This window comes from Drosophila novamexicana, unplaced genomic scaffold (assembly GCF_003285875.2).
Source record: "Drosophila novamexicana strain 15010-1031.04,08,12 unplaced genomic scaffold, DnovRS2.1 tig00001062-arrow-arrow-pilon, whole genome shotgun sequence".
Classification (NCBI taxonomy): Eukaryota; Metazoa; Arthropoda; class Insecta; order Diptera; family Drosophilidae; genus Drosophila; species Drosophila novamexicana.
Window position 1 is genome coordinate 1,006,846 of NW_020824838.1, and position 14,754 is coordinate 1,021,599.

Sequence of the window (14,754 nt, forward strand, 5' to 3'; positions counted from 1 at the left end):
ACAAACAAAAACTTTCATATCCTTGAAAACAAATTTAAGCCAAAATTGTTGGATCCCGGTTTCGCCTTAAAGGAGTTTCCAAAAATAGGAAACTCCCAAATATATGATACAGTGCCTCGATTCGGTCGAATCTTTAATATGTACTATCTGCAAACCAAAAAATCGGGTATTTGAATATAATTATGAGTACTTATATTACAATAGCTTGGAAATATAGTTCTTTAAGGCAAGAGAACTGAATACAATCATTCAAAGTTTGCACATGGGGTACCCAAAGGGGGGGCATGTGAATAAATTGCGTGGCTGTTGGCAGGAAATTTGTTTAATCTGCCAACAAATTGTGGAAGACACGCAATTGGAATCGCCGCGTTGAACGTTCGACCAGTTTTATCTTTTCCTTATTTTTTTTGTGTTGAGCTGAAGGCTGATGAGATGCAAATGGATTGCCGCGATAAGGCGCCAGGTGAGAGACAAGGTAGAGCCCGAGACAGAGCCAAAGACAGAGGCTCAGACTTGCAGTCGGACTCTAGAGTTAAACGTGGGCTGTTCGCGAGCTGGTAACTCCAACTTATTATTAACTGTATAATTTAATGTGTAGGCAGGAAATTGATTTATTATCAGCGTCAGTTAATTTTTAGCCGCCCCTCTCTCGCTCCCTCTCTCTGCCTCTCAGTATGCCTCTCTCGTAACTTCATATAAACTAAGCAACTCGCATGAGGCATAAATCTTGCCACTTTGTCTCAAAAAAAAATTGCAAATTAAGTTGTTGGCTCCCACAGCTAACCAACCGGGTGACAACAACTTTAACAGCAACAACAACCTGATATTACGTCCTCTGAAGATAAGGATAAGGCAAAATCTTGCCTTACAGTTGAAGCTGTGCGACAACCTTTCGCTTCAATTTATAATTTATCGCGTCCACCTTTTATATATATACATATATTGCTCTACGCCTTATCTATCGAGCTTATCTTCAAGTTTTGCTGTTTCTCGCCAACAGCTTAACGCCCGAATTTATCTGTAATGTAGGCACTTTGCTGGAATAAAATTGAAATAACGATAAAGAATGCCGACAAAAGTTGGACGAGTCAATCAAATATGTTTCGAAATCGTCATAAACAATATCATCTTTATTTAAAATTTTATGATTTATATAGAAAAAAATTTAAAAAATCCTTTGGCTTCAGTTTTCAAGTGAATAACGACTCTAATTAAGCAACGTAAAAAATTTCTAAGATTTTCGAAAATAGTGCTGGTAATTTATTTTTTTATACCCTAAACCCATTAAAAATGGGTATAAGGGTATATTGTATTTGTGAAAAATCCAAATGTATGTAACAGGCAGAAGGAAGCATCTCCGAACCCATAAAGTATATATATTCAGCACCAATAGCCGAGTCGATCTAGCCATGTCCGTCTGTCTGTCTGTCCGTATGTATGAACGCAAGGATCTCAGAACCTAAGAGCTAGATGTAGGTGCTCCCTGCACAGATCGAGTTTGTTTCCGATAATCGATAAATTACTCCGTTTCCAAGCAATCGATAAGAATCGATATCGATATCCTGTTTTTTAAGCAATTTTGGTAAATAATAAGAGCTAGAGTCACCAAACTTGACATATAGCTTCTAAATTAGAATATATATATGCATTTGATGTTGGAAGAAGAGGATTCAGGGTATCCCCTAGTCGGGAGCTCTCTAGCTCTTGTAGGTTCTGAGAACCTTGCGTTTATACATACGGACGGACGGACGGAAGGACAGACAGACGGACATGGCTAGATTGACTCGGCTATTGATGCTGATCACAAATATATATGTACTTTATGGGGTCGGAGACGCTTACTTCTGCCTGTTACATACATTTGGCATTCGCACAAATACAATATACCCTTATACCCATTTTTAATGGGTACAGGGTATAAAAAGTAAATATTAAAATATTAAGAAACTAAATAACAGAGCATTTACTAGTCGACTTCTGGTTACTAACACATTCTTGTTTGCTTCACATGAAAACTAACCCATAAAATTGTCTTCACGCCTAACCAAATGCATTTAGCTCACATTATTGCACATCCTTGCAATTTCATTGCTCAGCTGCTGTCCTCTAACCTTGTGCCGAAAATCAAACTGGAATTCACCAACCGAATGGAACTCGAAATGTAATTTTTGGCTTTCAATAGTTTGTCATTGTTGGTGTAAATAGTTGTTGTTGTTGTTAGTAAATTTGTTGCCATTGTTACGCTGTGCAGTCAGTCATTCAGTCGGTTATTGAGTGAACTCTGTCATTCAAGCCGTGACTATTTCCAATTGCATTTCGTCAAATTTTCGTCAGTTTTTACTTTTTTTTTTTCATTTGAAGGGACAAATTGCTATTAAATTGCCTGACAATTGCCAAATGCCATAAATCGAACAGCAACGAGACCAATGTCCAATAGTCAGAGGGGTCACCCTATCCCTCCCTCTCTCTCCTGCCCAGCTTGGACACCCTCCCAGCAATCCACTTTTAATGGTCTGGTTTTCCGCTTGGTTAACTCAATTTGCGTGCCTACTTTCAATTAGGTTTCCGCTTGGTTTTATTCTTTATTTTTGTTAGTTTGTCAAAAGCTCATTTCACTTAAATAACAAATAGAAATGTGTTAAAGTACGCATGCTCGACTTATGGTTACCCTGTAGTCAAATGGATTCGGTTGCTCAGGCACTTAGCTTAAGCTGAATCAGCCGAACTGAAGTGAGATTTTAACCTTAGGTTGATCAGGAATATATGAGCTCTATGAAGTCCAAGTTACATTCAACTGATATTTACACAGTTATTTCATATGCCCTTATCTGCTTCTCCAACGTTGAGAGGGTATCAAAATGAATGTTATTTGTTTGTAGCAAATAAAATAACTATTAACAGTTTCTGTCTGGGGTTCAGTTCCTTTTTTTGGCTTTTATTAAGTTTTCGTTGAACTCGTAAAAATAGAAATGTTATAGTTTTCAGTTGGTGTCTGTGCCACAAATGGGTTTTGACGACAGTTGACTGCTTGCCTACAATAGGCGGGGGCGTGACAGGTGCAGCTCAACAAACGAAAGGCACATCGCGCTGCAACCAAGCAGAACAACGAGCGTCTTGCTGGGTAACCCGATACCAAGTTGGACCCACCCAGAGAGTAATTCAACAGTCGATTGACTAATGAATCAATTAAAATGCCTTTTAGCCAGACCTGAATACCTGACTTTGGTTTTAAGTTTTTGCCCACATTAGCGGCGTTTGCACAGTGCCAAATTTATCACTCGTCTTTAAGGAGCTGCCAACAAATGCAGCGAAGGCCATCAAAATGCGTCGCTGGTTTTATCAATGCGAATGCATCAGGCGCAGGATACGCGGGAAATTATTTCAGCCAAATAATGGAATTTAATTCGACATCCGACAGGCGACAAATTATTTCAGCCAAATAATGGAATTTAATTCGACATCCGACAGGCGACAAGAGTCCCCACAAATCGAACATCGCGCGTCGCGAGCCAAAACGTTTCGAACGACTAAAACAGAACTGAAATTGAGCTTGTCCGAAGTGCAAGCACTCTATAAAGCTCGGCCTTGAATGTGAGATTAAGAAGCTTTTTAAAGCAGGTATTATCTTGGGGAAATAGATATAACAATCTTGTAATAGGAGATGCCTACTGTGAATGTATCTGGAAAAACAGTATTTTTATGATATATGACATTGTAAGTCCGGTGTTGATAAGACTTTGCTTACCTGTAGAACGCCTGGTAAGGCCAGTAAATAAAAATTGAGGAGAAGATTACATAAAATGTTACCAGAACGTATTGTTACCCCAATAATTTAAATATAACTTTGATATATAGTGGTCCGAAGTTATCCAACCCGATTTTGTCATAAAATTAATGGCAGGAGCTTTTAGACTAAGAGACTAGTTTGTATAGAAGCAGGCATACATTTGATACTGATCAATAACTATATATCTTTACACTTTCCATGACAAAACTTTAAAATCCTCTAGAAGGGTATATGCACTTACTTATCCTAACAGACCTCGAAATCCACACTCAATATACATGATCTAATATTCTGCGATTCCAAGGGATTGTATGCTATAACCATAGATCACAATAAATCGAATGCAATATTTAACACACTTTGATAACAAAGTCATGTTTGCTTGGCGTTAACAAACGCCTTTGGTACCTGGCCGGCTGCTGGCAGTTGATGTGTGACACCTTGTCCCTACTCAGGCGCTGCCTCGCTTCCTCTTGACCCCGCACCCGTCGCCCACCAATAGCAAATGGACAATAGCAGGGAGCGTGTTCCCTCTTTGAATGTGGCATTATTGAACTGTCAATGGCTGTGACAAAGGGTTAAATGTGTCACAATCGAGTAGTTACCCAGGGTTTTTCTACTTTTTTAGCAAAGGGTCTCAGAGCATTAAACAATGTTTATTGTTGGAAATACATATTAAAAATTTATACTCAAGCTTGAATGATATATAAAATGTATTTTAGTTGGCTTTCACCTTACCTAATATATCTCTCTATCTTTATGGTTAAAACATAAGCTCTTCGAATCTAATATATATGCTTTCTCTATTGATTTCTCATATCGTATATGAGAATCGCATAGAAGACTTCTAGCAAAAAGCTTAGTGCACAAGTAAAAAAATGATGGGAATATTTTATACCTAATCGAAACACGAAATATTTATGGCATGAAATTGGCTACAAAGAACAGATAATTTTACTTGAGCTTGGCAATTCGATGCTTTTTGTGGATCAGTGTAGAGCGACGAGAAGCTCATCAAGGTGAGTCGGCAGAGAAGGGGAACAGGGTTTGTTTGTCTGTCAGCCAACTTGGACCTGTGTGCATAATCATCTTTGGTAGTTGGACACGTCACTTTTCGTGTTTGATAAGGATCCGCAGCGAGAACGAATCCAAAAGCAAAGACAAGGCGAAGGCGTGCGCCCGAATATATGTATATTCGAATTTTATTATGCATGACAGCTCCAAGAAGAAGAACTACAACAACAGACACGCCCACTGCCCCGGCATAAAGTCAAACTTCTGTTGGGAAGAGGAGGAAGGGGTAAATGGGTAGCGGGTTTTGGGTACCTGTTTGACAGCGGGTTGCCGGCCTTTTGGGGCACCGAACCGAATGCTTAGCCATGTGAAAAAAGATTGCGTTTTTCATATTTTAATTTTACTTGTTTAACGTTCGCATACGATTTTCGAATATCGATAAGCTGCAGGGCGGAACATTTCCCTTTATTGTACTTCTTGTTGTTGTTCTGGGGCATGTTTTCTGTACGCCGTATGCATGATTATGTAACATTTTCCTACACCCATTCCTTTCTCGTTCTCCCGATTTATATTTTGACAAATGATTCCTAAATGAGTGGACACTTTTCTCTTCACCTTCCAGCCAGCTGACGGAATTCTTTGGAGTCAATAAAAATGAAGCCTGTGTAAATATTTTTGACTTCTGGCAGCAGGTAACGGCAAACAAGCATGTATTTAATTAATCAATTCGCTTCAAGATACAAACAAAAAACAAAAACGACGATAAGAATATCCAGAATATCAAGAAAAACAACGATTGAACAACTTAGGCTGACAAGAGAGACTACTCCAAAAAAGTCCCAACTGTATATTAGAAATTCAAACAAGTGTCATCTAAAGGTTAAAATGTCTTCATTTGCATACACACACATACATGTACGTTCCACAAAGCAAAGCAAAGGCAAAAAAGAAACAATTGCTGCGCAAAAGTATTTCGGCTACTCAAAGCCGACAAAATGCCGATTATTTATATGCGCTAATACCTATAACGTTATCATATTGATAAAGGGAAGACTATATACATGCATTCATATGTGAATACAAATTTGGGATAGATCATGATCAGCGCTAGAAAACTAACAATACGATCGTAAGTAAGAGCGCAGCAGCGGCTGCCAACGATTTTTTTGTATTTTTACTCAAAAGTTGTTAATTTACACACTTTATACTTTATATATTTAAAACAAGTAAGAGGTTCTAGTAGGGAGCTCCCGACTAGGGAATATTCTGCACTCTCTTATTCCAACACCAAATGCAGTTCGCGCAACGTGCTCGTTTGTATTAATAAAGATAAATTAAAAAACAAGTTCTCTTAGCAGGGCTGGAACTCGCAACTAAACGCATTACTTGCTGACGACTATACTCATCAGCCACACCAGCCAAACAAAATATATCATTTTACCCGGTAAGGCTCGAACTCTCGACAGACCGCACCACTTGCTATGCCTCTACTCAACATCCACATCAATAATTAAGTATTATTGAGAAAAAAAACTAATTAAAATAGCAGCACAGAAAACAATCGCAATTGCAACTTGTTGATAGAATTCGAAGCAGACGCGCATGAATGTGTGTGTACATGTATAGAGAGATTCTTGGAATTTACGCTAGGTGCCCCATCCAATTGAGCAGTAAAACATAACTTCAGTTTTTTCTTAACCGATCTTTATCAGATTTTCTAAAGTATATCTTATTGTACCATACAATATTTGTGACATGGACTCTGAAATGAAAAGTTTATGTATCATTTCAAATGTTTTTTTTTTTTAAATAATACTTACAATTAACACCGAATAAAAAAAATTAATATTATTGCAAATACATAACTAACTAACCCATATCTATAATTATGAGTTTATTCAAAGTTTACTAGTTGAGTAAAAGTTGCACTTGCAAGAATCACAAGTAAAAGGAAACTAAACAATTAACAAAAGACGCCCGCGCCGCTCATTGAGCTTATTGCCTATACATATCTTGACTGAAAAATCTAGGGAACTCAGCTTCTTTTTATTGTTCGTTACAAATTTTTGAGACGAAGCATAGACCTCGTAATAAGAAATTCTTTAACATTTTTGTTTTGATCGTCATGCATAGAGTGACAATTCGCTACGAATTTTCTAACGACTTGTAATGCATAACATCATTAGTAGACATATTTTTCTGGGGGGTTTCGCATGACCGATCATTGGCGAATTACCTAACGAAGGGTGATGCATCAGATCGTTAGTATAGGATCACCGCTTGGCACCATCAGAACTATAGGAATTATTTTTGATTGTCAATTAAGTCTAGCAATATACTACTTTAACAGAAGAAAAATAAACAGAGATATCATCGCAGTGCCAAAAATTGAATACCCATTCCAGCATTTAACATACTGTGCAGTCTTCATTTTTGAGTGATCTCTATTCCAATAATTTTTTCCATATATTGCTCTCGTTAATCTGAGCAATCTGCCGGCGGACCTCACATTGAACACCTTCATCAGGGAGCATGCGCAGCTGACGGCGACGAAGTCATGTGCCTGGAGGGCGGCTACGGCGTCTGCGGCGTCTGCGTGTTGCGCGACGAGAAGCGCAGTAAAATCAAAAACAAAAGAACAACAACAACATTATAACTTGACTTTTGCAGTGCCTGACGCTGTTGAATAGCTGCGCGCAGCTGGAGATCGTACGGCGGAGGGGCTGGGCAGCAAGAGCAGCGGCTATCATCCCATACAGAAGCGTCTGGCCAAGCTGAATGGCACCCAATGTGGCTACTGCTCGCCGGGTTTTGTGTACGGTCTGCTGGAAGCGCAGGGGGGACAAGTGAGCATGGCCGACGTGGAGAATGCATTTGGCGGCAACATTTGCCGCTGCACCGGCTACCGGCCCATACTGGATGCCATGAAGTCCTTTGCCGTAGACAGCTGTATTAAGCTGCCGACGGAGTGCATTCCGGCCCAGTGGCATTGGCCACAGTCCTTAAGCCAACTATTCGAGGCCCTGGACCAGGTGGGCGAATAGGAGCAGTTTATGCCTTTCGCGGGCAACACAGCACATGGCGTCTGAACAATTATCATATTTATGGACTGGCGCTGACCGAAATCGAGTTGGACGTGCTCACGGGCAACAATCAGATCAAGCGCGTCGATCTGCTGGAGGATGCCGGCGAGTGCCTCAGTCCCAACATTGAAATTGGCCAGATCGAGGAGGCATTCGTCATTCGGCTCAAGTGAAGCATAATACAGTTGTTTTGTGTGAGCATATTCAGAGGAGGGCAAATATATAAATTGCACATACATACATACACGTATATATGTAAGTAGTTCGGTTGTCTTCATATCTGATAAATTTATTTATACATACTAAAATATGTATGCATGCAAATATACCTATCTTCATTCATTTAAAAATTGATAATGAATTTAAGGAGACTTCTCAGAACTCCATATATACATACAGACATATGTACATATTTATATGTACCCTTGAACAGTATTTGCAAAAGTACTGCGTCTGCTCGAAAATGACAAATATTCGTTGACTACCGCTAAGCGTTATAACTATGTATAATATATTGACAAAGGAAAACTACAAACATATGTACATGTATAAATATTCAAATTGACGTACCACTAACTTCCAATTAGCGTGTTAAAAAAAAACAACTACGACAGACAGTTGCGTGTTATCACGACATTTGCACAACGCACAGAAAAACGCTCAACACATTTGCATTCACTTAAATTGGATTGAACAATCAATTATTATTAGCCATTCACAAATATAATCACTTTTAATAAGTATAAACCTATCATTTTGTTTAAACATTGCAAAATTATTGAAAGCCGAACCGTGAAACTCCAATCAAACTGGCTGCGCTTGCCGGACCGCCGGCTAGCTTCTCTTCCATTTGCACTGATTTTCACTTGTCCTAATAAATATACATATGTGCACTATTTACATTTTCCCTGAGTGTTATTCGAAAACACTAACGACCACTTTTCAATGAATCCTCTACAAATAAAATCCATTTGAATAGTTATAAGTTTGATATATTATCGGATAATTGCAAAACTTTTCGGAGCACGATTGAAAAGCAAAGCGTAAAAATGCAATTAGATCTGGCAACGCTGTGCGTGCCGGCCGGCTTACCCTCTCTTTTGTTCTCGCATGGTGTATGTGTGTGTGTGCAGCAAGCGTTGTAGTTTTTCTTTATTCCGCCGCGGGCTAAAATAAAGTATATTACCTAAAAATTGTCAATTATTTATTATATGGTTAAACTAAATATTTAATCACATTGTTGAGGCAAATTACCAGCTGATTAACAAAATGTACACAAAACGCTTTGCAATTTTAGTGCTTTACAATGGAAGCAAATAATTGCATAGGCCCTCAAACTAAATATGTATGTGTAAATGTACACACATACTTAAACATGTAAAGCTGTTTTATGTACATATGTAAGCAAGTGTATAAATAATTTATTCAATTTGTTTGCATTTGACATTTAAATTGCTTGATTTGCACAAATACTTAGTTACATTAAATTATATATATTCCATGTACATATATATGTTTGTTTATACATACATGTGTATGTACATGTATGTATGAATACTCTCACGCTATTTCCATTTATGGTACAGTTTGTTGCTATTTTTTCAAAGATCGTGACTCTTCACAGACAGCCGGACGACAGACCAAAGCAAACTGAGCAACAACAGCGGGAAAACAAACAAAGCTAGGCGTCGTTAGGCCGCTTGGAACGGCGCAGCAGCGGCTGCCGCACTGCAAAGCTGCAATTAAAGTTGAGCAACAACGAATTTTTTTTAGTTTTATTCAATAGTTGTTAATTGAATTAACAACAACAGCAATATATGTAACCTACAAACATACTCATGCACATACCTATATATTTAAAAAAAAATCGCAACTGCCTAGAAGCAAAGCAAATTTGTTGCCGAACTGGTGAATCGAGAATCAGTTGAAGGCGAACAACCGAAGCGCCAAGAAGCATCAGTAGCAGCTGCAGCAGCAGGAGCAAAGTAACGGGGCACCTCCAACGGATTTATTTTTAGACATAACAACATGACGACCACTTTTACAATCAATGGCAAGCCCTATGAGGGTAAGTTTTGAGTACATGCGACTAGTAAATGCCCTTCATTTGAAAAATGTTTGTGTGTACTTGATTGCCAATTAAGTGATATTGATCGACTAATTTAACGGAAGAAAAATTAACTGAGATATAATAGTTATCGTCGCAGTGCCGAAAATTGAATACCCTTTCTAGCATTTAACAGATTGTGCAGGGAAACAATTCTTAATTTTCGAGTGATCCCTGTTTTCTGCAGTGAATCTGAGCAATCTGCCGGCGGACACCACATTGAGCACCTTTATCAGGGAGCACGCGCAGCTGACGGCGACGAAGTTCATGTGCCTGGAGGGCGGCTGCGGCGTCTGCGTTTGCGTGCTGCGCGACGGGAAGCGCAGTTGGGCGGTCAACTCGGTGAGAAAGGGCATCCACACTACTTAATCAAAAACAAAAACGAACAACAACAATTATAGCCTGACTTTTGCAGTGCCTGACGCTGTTGAATAGCTGCGCGCAGCTGGAGATCGTGACGGCGGAGGGGCTGGGCAACAAGAGCAGCGGCTATCATCCCATACAGAAGCGTTTGGCTAAGCTGAATGGCACCCAGTGTGGCTACTGCTCGCCGGGCTTTGTGATGAACATGTACGGTCTGCTGGAGGCGCAGGGAGGACAAGTGAGCATGGCCGACGTGGAGAATGCATTTGGCGGCAACATTTGCCGCTGCACCGGCTACCGGCCCATACTGGATGCCATGAAGTCCTTTGCCGTAGACAGCTGTATTAAGCTGCCGGCGGAGTGCATGGACATTGAGGACCTGTCAGCGCGTAATTGCCCCAAAACGGGCGAACGCTGTGCCGGCAGCTGTGTGGGCTCCACATTGGTCCACACGGATGGCACCCAGTGGCATTGGCCACAGTCCTTGAGCCAACTATTCGAGGCCCTGGACCAGGTGGGCGACCAGGAGCAGTTTATGCTTGTCGCGGGCAACACAGCACATGGCGTCTATCGGCGTCCACTGGACATTAAACACTTCATCGATCTACGCGCCGTGACAGAGCTGCAGCAGCACAGCAGCGAGCCGCAACAGCTGAAGCTGGGTGCCAATCTCAGCCTCAGTCAGGCCATGGACGTACTGAAAGTTGCCTCCAAGCAGGCGGGCTTCGAGTATCTGCAGCAGTTGTGGACGCATCTGGATCTCATTGCCAATGTGCCCGTGCGCAATGTGAGTTGTGTCGGCGTGCGACACAATCTGCTCGAACTTGAGCTCGAACTCTTCCTCTATTGCAGTCTGGCACTCTAGCGGGCAACTTGTCCATCAAGAAGCAGCATCCCGAGTTCCCATCCGATGTCCACATCTGCTTTGAAGCACTCGATGTGCGTGTCATAGCCTCTAAGAGTGCAACGGATGAGCAGCAATTGTCACTGGCGGACTACTTAAGCTCCAAGGATAGAAAACTCCTGCTCAAGGCATTCCTGCTACCCGCTTATCCCAAGGATAAGTACATATACGAATCATATAAGGTATTTGTGTAACCAAATTGGTTATGAAAATGTTCTCAACGGGCAGATGAATGTCTCTCTGACCCTATAAAGCTTATATATATTCTTGGTCAGCAGAAATAGCCGAGGTGATATAACGGCCTGTTTGTCCGTATGTTTCTTAACGTAGGTCGTCTTAAAGCGCCCAGAACGTTTTTGCTTCCGATGATCGACAACTTATCCCATTTTTAAGCAATCGACAAAAGCCGATATGATAGTCCTGCTCTTTCAGGTTCAAGTTTTTCTCTCAACAGTCAAGAAGAGCAGTTGCCTCCTGGTTACTTTTAAGTTGTTTCTCTAAACAACCACTAGATAGCTTTCTCACTAACTTTTTTCCTCATCCTGCTGCAGATCATGCCACGTGCCCAGAATGCGCATGCCTATGTGAACGCTGCATTTCTACTGGAACTGGACGCGGGCTCGAAGGTGAAGAATGCTCGCATTTGCTTTGGCGGCATTCGGCCGGACTTTGTGCATGCGACTGCCATTGAGCAGCTGCTGGTCGGACGCAATCCCTTTGACAATGCACTGCTGGAGCAGGTGTTTGCTAAGCTGTCGGCGCTGATGCAACCAGATGAGGTGCTACCGGACGCATCGCCCGCGTATCGTTTGAGTCTGGCCTGTGGATTGCTGTACAAGTTTCTGCTGAAGCGGGCGCCCCAAGCGGACGTAAGCGATGCATTCAGAAGCGGTAGCCAGCTGTTGGAACGGCCGCTTTCCTCGGGCACACAGGTATACCAGACGCAGAAGCAATACTATCCCGTGACGCAGGCGGTGCAGAAAGTGGAGGGCATGATTCAGTGCTCAGGCGAGGCGACGTACATGAACGATGTGCTGACTACATCAAATACGGTGCACTGCGCCTTTGTGGGCGCCACCAAGGTGGGAGCTAGCATAGAGCAAATTGATGCGGCGGAGGCACTTCGTCAGCCTGGCGTGCTCGCCTTTTACTGCGCCAAGGACGTGCCCGGAACGAACACGTTCAGTGATCCAAACTTTGGTTACGAGCCGGAGGAGATCTTTTGTGAGACTCGTGTTCGCCACTTCGAGCAGCCCGCGGGCCTGGTGGTGGCTCTGACTGCGGAGTGTGCACAGCGCGCCGCTAAGCTGGTCAAGATCAGCTATGCCCAGCCGGATCCGGCGCGACCAGTGCTGTCCAGCTTAAGTGACGTTTTGGACATGTCACCCTCGCCGGAGGCTTCGCGAATTGTACGTGAGATGACCGCAAAGCCGGGCCAGCTGAAGTGCTCGGCTACGCCGGATAAGAGTGTGCGTGGTGTCTTCCAGATGGGCCTGCAGTACCACTTCAGCATGGAGCCGCAGACAACGGTAGCGGTGCCATTTGAGGATTGCCTCAGGGTCTATTCGGCCACACAGTGGATGGATCACACGCAGTCTGTAATTGCTCACATGCTGCAGCTGAAGGCCAAGGATGTGCAGCTGCAGGTGCGACGCTTGGGTGGCGCCTATGGCTGCAAAATATCGCGCGGCAATCAGGTGGCCTGTGCCGCCTCCCTGGCCGCCTACAAGCTGAATCGACCCGTGCGATTTGTGCAATCGCTGGAGTCCATGATGGATGTGAATGGCAAGCGCTGGGCCTGCCGATCCGACTACCAGTTTCATGTGCTGGCTACTGGCAAAATAGTGGGTCTGGAGAATGATTTCTATGAGGACGCCGGCTGGAATTCCAACGAGAGCCCCATCTCTGGGGAATCCACAAGTACCGCAGCCAATTGTTACGACTTCACCGATGCCAATTACAAGGTTAACGGCAACGCTGTGCTGACGGATGCTCCCAGCTCAACGTGGTGCCGTGCACCTGGCTCTGTTGAAGGCATTGCCATGATGGAGAACATAGTGGAACATGTGGCCTTCGAGGTGGAGCACGATCCGGCGGAGGTGCGGCTGCTCAACCTGGCCAAGGGCCACAAAATGGCAGAGCTCCTTCCACAGTTCTTGCAGTCAAGGGAATATCATCAGCGTCGTAAGGAAATCGAGGCGCACAATGCAAAAAATCGTTGGATCAAACGTGGCTTGGGTCTGGCCTTAATGGACTATCCGATCTTCTACTTTGGCCAGTATCCGGCAACGGTGGCCATTTATCATATAGATGGCACAGTCGTTGTCAGCCATGGCGGCATTGAAATGGGTCAAGGTAGGTTGTTATATGGGTAATTCATGTTGTATCCGGTAGTCAATGGAATGGGTGGTTATGTAATCCCGGGTTACCCACATTCAACTGAATTGATATACCTTTCATTTCCCTCTCCGTTTGACAGGCATGAACACGAAGATTGCACAGGTGGCCGCCTACACATTGGGCATCGAATTGGACCACATCAGAATTGAGTCATCGGACACAATTAATGGCGCCAATTCTATTGTCACCGGCGGTGCTGTGGGCAGCGAAAGCGTCTGCTATGCGGTGCGCAAAGCCTGCGAGACGCTTAACGCGCGACTGCAGCCAGTAAAGAAGGCCAAGGCCACTTGGCAGGAAACGGTGCAGGCGGCCTACGCCGCCTCCATCAATCTGATTGCCTCGGATCATTATAAAAAGGGCGATATGCAGAATTATCATATTTATGGACTGGCGCTGACCGAAATCGAACTGGACGTGCTCACGGGCAACAATCAGATCAAGCGCGTCGATCTGCTGGAGGATGCCGGCGAGAGCCTCAGTCCCAACATTGACATTGGCCAGATCGAGGGGGCATTCGTCATGTGCCTGGGCTACTGGCTCAGCGAGCAGCTGATCTATGATCGCCAGACGGGTCGCCTGCTCACGAATCGCACGTGGAACTACAAGCCGCCGGGCGCCAAGGATATACCCATTGATTTTCGCGTCGAACTTGTGCAGAATCCGCAAGCCAGCAGTGCCGGCTTTATGCGTTCCAAGGCCACGGGCGAGCCACCCTGTTGCCTGGCCGTCAGCGTTGTCTTTGCCCTGCAGCAGGCATTGCAATCGGCCCGAAAGGATGCCGGATTGCCAAGGGAGTGGGTGCGTCTGGGTGCACCCACAACACCCGAAACGTTGCTACTGAATGCTGGACATGATGTCAAAACGTTTAGGCTCAAGTGAAGCAAAAAAAAGTAATGCAAACATACATACATTTCACATGCACATACATACACGTATATAAATATTTGCACAGACGATAGTTTGGATTTCTTTATATCCGATTAATATATTTATACATACAAACAGATGTATGTATCCAAATATACCTACTATCTTTATTCATTCAAAGCCGTGTCATTTTGCCTTGCAGCGGATATTTCAATTTAGTCACAAAAAC

General features: G+C 43.1%; 2 protein-coding genes across 2 annotated transcripts; both read left to right on the forward strand.

The window, feature by feature from the left end:
- Positions 1-7,358: 7,358 nt before the first annotated feature.
- On the forward strand, positions 7,359-8,334 carry LOC115766031 (probable aldehyde oxidase 4). The gene is given in 3 exon segments (XM_030709802.1): positions 7,359-7,391; positions 7,472-7,508; positions 7,511-8,334. Coding segments are annotated over 3 exon segments (405 nt in total). The 3' UTR covers positions 7,846-8,334.
- A 1,159-nt stretch (positions 8,335-9,493) lies between these two features.
- On the forward strand, positions 9,494-14,754 carry LOC115766097 (indole-3-acetaldehyde oxidase-like). The gene is made up of 6 exons (XM_030709912.1): positions 9,494-9,952; positions 10,179-10,333; positions 10,407-11,141; positions 11,207-11,440; positions 11,810-13,613; positions 13,738-14,754. The coding sequence occupies exons 1-6, from the start codon at positions 9,913-9,915 to the stop codon at positions 14,535-14,537; spliced, it is 3,768 nt and encodes a 1,255-aa protein (XP_030565772.1). The 5' UTR covers positions 9,494-9,912; the 3' UTR covers positions 14,538-14,754.

Coding starts and splice junctions, on each gene's coding strand:
- LOC115766097 (XM_030709912.1), top strand. CDS start 9,913: ATGACGACCACTTTTACAATCAATGGCAAGCCCTATGAGG. Junction 10,334..10,406: donor GCAGTTGGGCGGTCAACTCG/GTGAGAAAGGGC, acceptor TGACTTTTGCAG/TGCCTGACGCTGTTGAATAG. Junction 11,441..11,809: donor ACATATACGAATCATATAAG/GTATTTGTGTAA, acceptor ATCCTGCTGCAG/ATCATGCCACGTGCCCAGAA.